Source organism: Priapulus caudatus, unplaced genomic scaffold (genome assembly GCF_000485595.1).
Source record: "Priapulus caudatus unplaced genomic scaffold, Priapulus_caudatus-5.0.1 Scaffold7556, whole genome shotgun sequence".
In the NCBI taxonomy this organism is placed as follows: Eukaryota; Metazoa; Priapulida; class Priapulimorpha; order Priapulimorphida; family Priapulidae; genus Priapulus; species Priapulus caudatus.
Window position 1 is genome coordinate 1,086 of NW_014584617.1, and position 3,639 is coordinate 4,724.

The 3,639-nt window shown below is 42.4% G+C and overlaps 1 protein-coding gene across 1 annotated transcript in view; it reads right to left on the reverse strand.

The window, feature by feature from the left end:
• Nucleotides 1–3,563, reverse strand: part of LOC106820140 — a 4,618-nt gene extending 1,055 nt beyond the window's left edge. The window contains exon 1 of the mRNA XM_014824687.1: nt 3,005–3,563. Coding sequence (XP_014680173.1) covers nt 3,005–3,418 — 414 coding nt within the window. The 5' untranslated portion in view covers nt 3,419–3,563. The remainder of the gene's footprint in view (nt 1–3,004) is intronic.
• Between the last annotated feature and the right edge of the window lie 76 nt (nt 3,564–3,639).

The following is a 3,639-nucleotide window of genomic DNA, read 5'->3' on the forward strand; positions in this document are numbered from 1 at the left end:
GCGTCCTAGTTGGCGTAATCTATAGTCCTTGCGCATGTCTAGAGAATCATGAGAAGATTCATCTGAAAAGGACTCAGGATGCAAATTTGAGAGGCAGGAGGATCAAGGGTCAAAGTCGGAAGTGAAACGTTGGGGAGAATATAAATCCCCCGGAAAAGTAAACCTTAAGTATATGATAAGAAAATAATTGGAATTCGCAAATGCTAACGGAGCTCGACCTATGCCTAATATCCGTATGTATCAGTGGAATGGCAGGAAACGCATCACCAAGTGCGAAAATTGGAGAGTCCACAGGTCTAAGAGGCATGGGAAAGTCAGATATAAGACATTTTCTGAGACTGCCTAATGGGACAGAGTGAACACTTTTTTGTTTCAGCACTGACCCTACATTTTAATCAGCTTTATTGAAATGATCAATGAATGTGCTTTCCACTGACGTGCGAAGAGTAAAGTTCTGATAATCTTGACGCATCAAGAGGAGGGTTAAAGCATGAATCCCTGAAGCGAGCTCAATGATCGTCACAGTGTTGTCATATTCATGGCACATCCATAATCAGAAACCCACAATAATCGCTGGATAGCCGAACGCGTACAGCACAGCGTCACGTGCTCAACTGTCCGTGGGATCGAATCGCCATCTGGATTTTATATTATGACCCGTATTCTGTATTTTTCGTAATATTTTTCCAGATTAAGCGCAAATATTACATAGATTATTTACAACAATTTAAATACTACAACATTTTTTCAACATAATTTTTTATTTTTAATAGTAGGGTTAAGGTAGTCGCACAATGCACCAATGAAAAACAAGAGTTTCAGCCACGCGATTGTATCAACATGAGATTTGGAGTATCAGAATGCAGAAGTTGCTGAAATGAAGTGTAACGCAACTGCGTCATACTTGCATATCTGGTGCCTAACAAAGGTGTCACTACGCACGACTAAAAGTAACGTTTATAACCGTAGCAACAGACCTCAGAAGAGCCCAGACGCTCTGCGGCTCTTGTTAGTAACTTGTGATGTCGTGTGATTCTTGCTCTCTGGTACCCTGTCACTATACTTTGTTAATAATTACAGGCGCATAGTAATGAAGACGGGGTACCAGTCTAGAACGTCGTCACTCACGTCGCAGAATTAGATGCGCTTTTGTCAGAATTCGATGCACTTGTGTCTGTGGTGCCATTTATAACGTAATTGTCGCGATATTAATGAATGCTGCTGCATTATTGGCTATTCAATATACCGTAACAGCATGAATACATTTCGTCGATGACTAGTTTCAGTAGGCGTAATGGTTTGCATATACATATATTTCAGAACTTTGTGTATAGAGAAGTGATCCGTAAAGAATATTTAGGGAGCACATCCAATGTAATCAAAGGCTCTAAAACATGTTGACCTAATGAGACAAATTACGCATCGGCCAGGCAATCGCAGCAAGTGCTTGTATGGTCGCGTCGGAGAAATATGAGAACGCCAGGAAATGTGTTGAAATCCAATATATTATATATGCAAATCAAAAGAGTAAGAATAGAAATGCAATGTGAAGCAAGTTGTGTACCCCATCACGTGATTGCCGGCTGTGAATTTTAAAACGTAATTCTGATTTGATTATCTGGATTATGACGATCAAATCGTGTGAGCACTAATGCACGGGCGTGGAGCTTGCATTACTGCGCCAACATCAGGACACGGTTCATCTGTATGCGATAAGATAGAACAGATGAGCAAACGATGTATGTCATACATATTACTGACGCGGGACCATAATATCAAGAGCGTATAAAGAAGCGCTTCCAGGTTAGCATGTCGAAGCAAGACGCAACTGGATCTACATTAAAATGGGCGTTGCATTTCGTTGACCCTTCGATTGGCGCATAATTATTAAACAGAGAATCCGGCTGCATTATAATAGTGAGTGCGGCGGCGCGGCCAGCGTGACGCGCTAGATAGAACCTCACGTCTGATTGATCACGCAAGAGGCGAACGATAAAAATAATAAATAATTGTGAACATTAAAGATTATATGATTATTGGCATTCAGGCACCGCCGGAAATATATCACACCTTGGTATTTATGCGCACATTTGAATTAGCATACTAATATGATCAGGAGTTAATAAAGACAAATATTTGACACATAAATATATACAAGAGCTAATAAATAGGTATTTATTAGCTGTTGATATATACCTATTAAATAGACGGCGTGAATACTCTATTATATGCTGATCAGTGTGCAAGCGGCAAGCCCATGGGCAGCCAGCTTGTATTGTGGCAGATGAGCATTGGACCGGCATGCGAGGAAATTGTCGAAAAATAATATGAAAGAGAGTATAGAAACATTAAGAATTAGGTAGTAAATAGATTCGTAATTATATAGGCATTATATTTATTGAAACCTCACAAGTGCCTGTGTGCTACAAGCGACTACAGCGCCTTCTACTGTGCGCTCTCTGTTTGGCCAGCTACGCCATCTATCAATTTCGTAATTGATATCAGCTTAATATCGTTACATTTACCGCCGCATGGCATCGGAGAGGCAAGGTCAAGCTCACTTGGGGTTTCTCTCTGAAATAATTCAAGGTAAAGTAAGCCTTACTACGGGGCCACGCAAATGGTCTTTATTATGGTATTCTAAATCATGCAGAAAAAATAGGGGTTAGTCATTTTTCAAGTAGCAATTGGAGACTCCAAAAATTTGGATTTAATTCAGTTGAAATCAATCAACTTCAATTTGATCATGTTAACATAACGTCATTTACATACACGATTATAATTGCTAAGTCGTTGAGCGAATCATGTAAAAAACAAGTCGCATTTCTGATATTCTTCAAATTTCGAGCGCGTGCGTGCAGTGACGGTCGTGCACATAAGTAAAGGCCAGCATTCTTACATAAACTCAGCACACTCGCGTAAAATATTCCCGGACACGTAAACTGAAATAAACAAGTGTTTGCTGCGTGCTTCACATGATTTGGTGATATGTAGGCCTACGTACGTGCAGGAGCACTCGAAAGTATCCATTCGGTAACCATGCACCCTCTCCATCGACGAGGCTGCCATCTAGCGGGTGTCCTCGCACCGGAAGAGAGGAGAACGCACGAGTGAGCAACATTAACACAACAGCGACAGCAGCCGTGAGCGCGTTGCTAGCCGCGTACATGTCCTGGGGCAGAATATAGAGATTGCACAGCAGCCATGGTCCCCTCCACAGGTTGATCGCCCCGAAGTCAGCCGCCGCGTAAAACAAATCCTCGAAGATCAACTTCAGAAGCAAGCGCGAATCGAGTCGCTTCGACACGCAAGCTGCGATCGGTTGCAGGACACAGCAAAGCGAGCAAATTCCGACTCCGAGAATGAGTGAGGCCCACGCCGTGAGCGTGGGGCTGTCGGGCGCTAGGTACACATTCATGAGCGTCCATACTCCGCGCCACACAAACACGACCAGCGTGTCCACGAGAAGGCGAGTGATCGCACAGTCGAGCAGGAATGTTCTCCAGTTGCTGGGCTGGAACGTTGGAATAGTAACGAGGGAATTAGTTCCAGTTACTAAATCATTCATATTTTCAACATTCACTACATTATTTCGCAATTTATTGACTTTCTCTCTCTTTCTCTCTCTCGTCTCTCTCT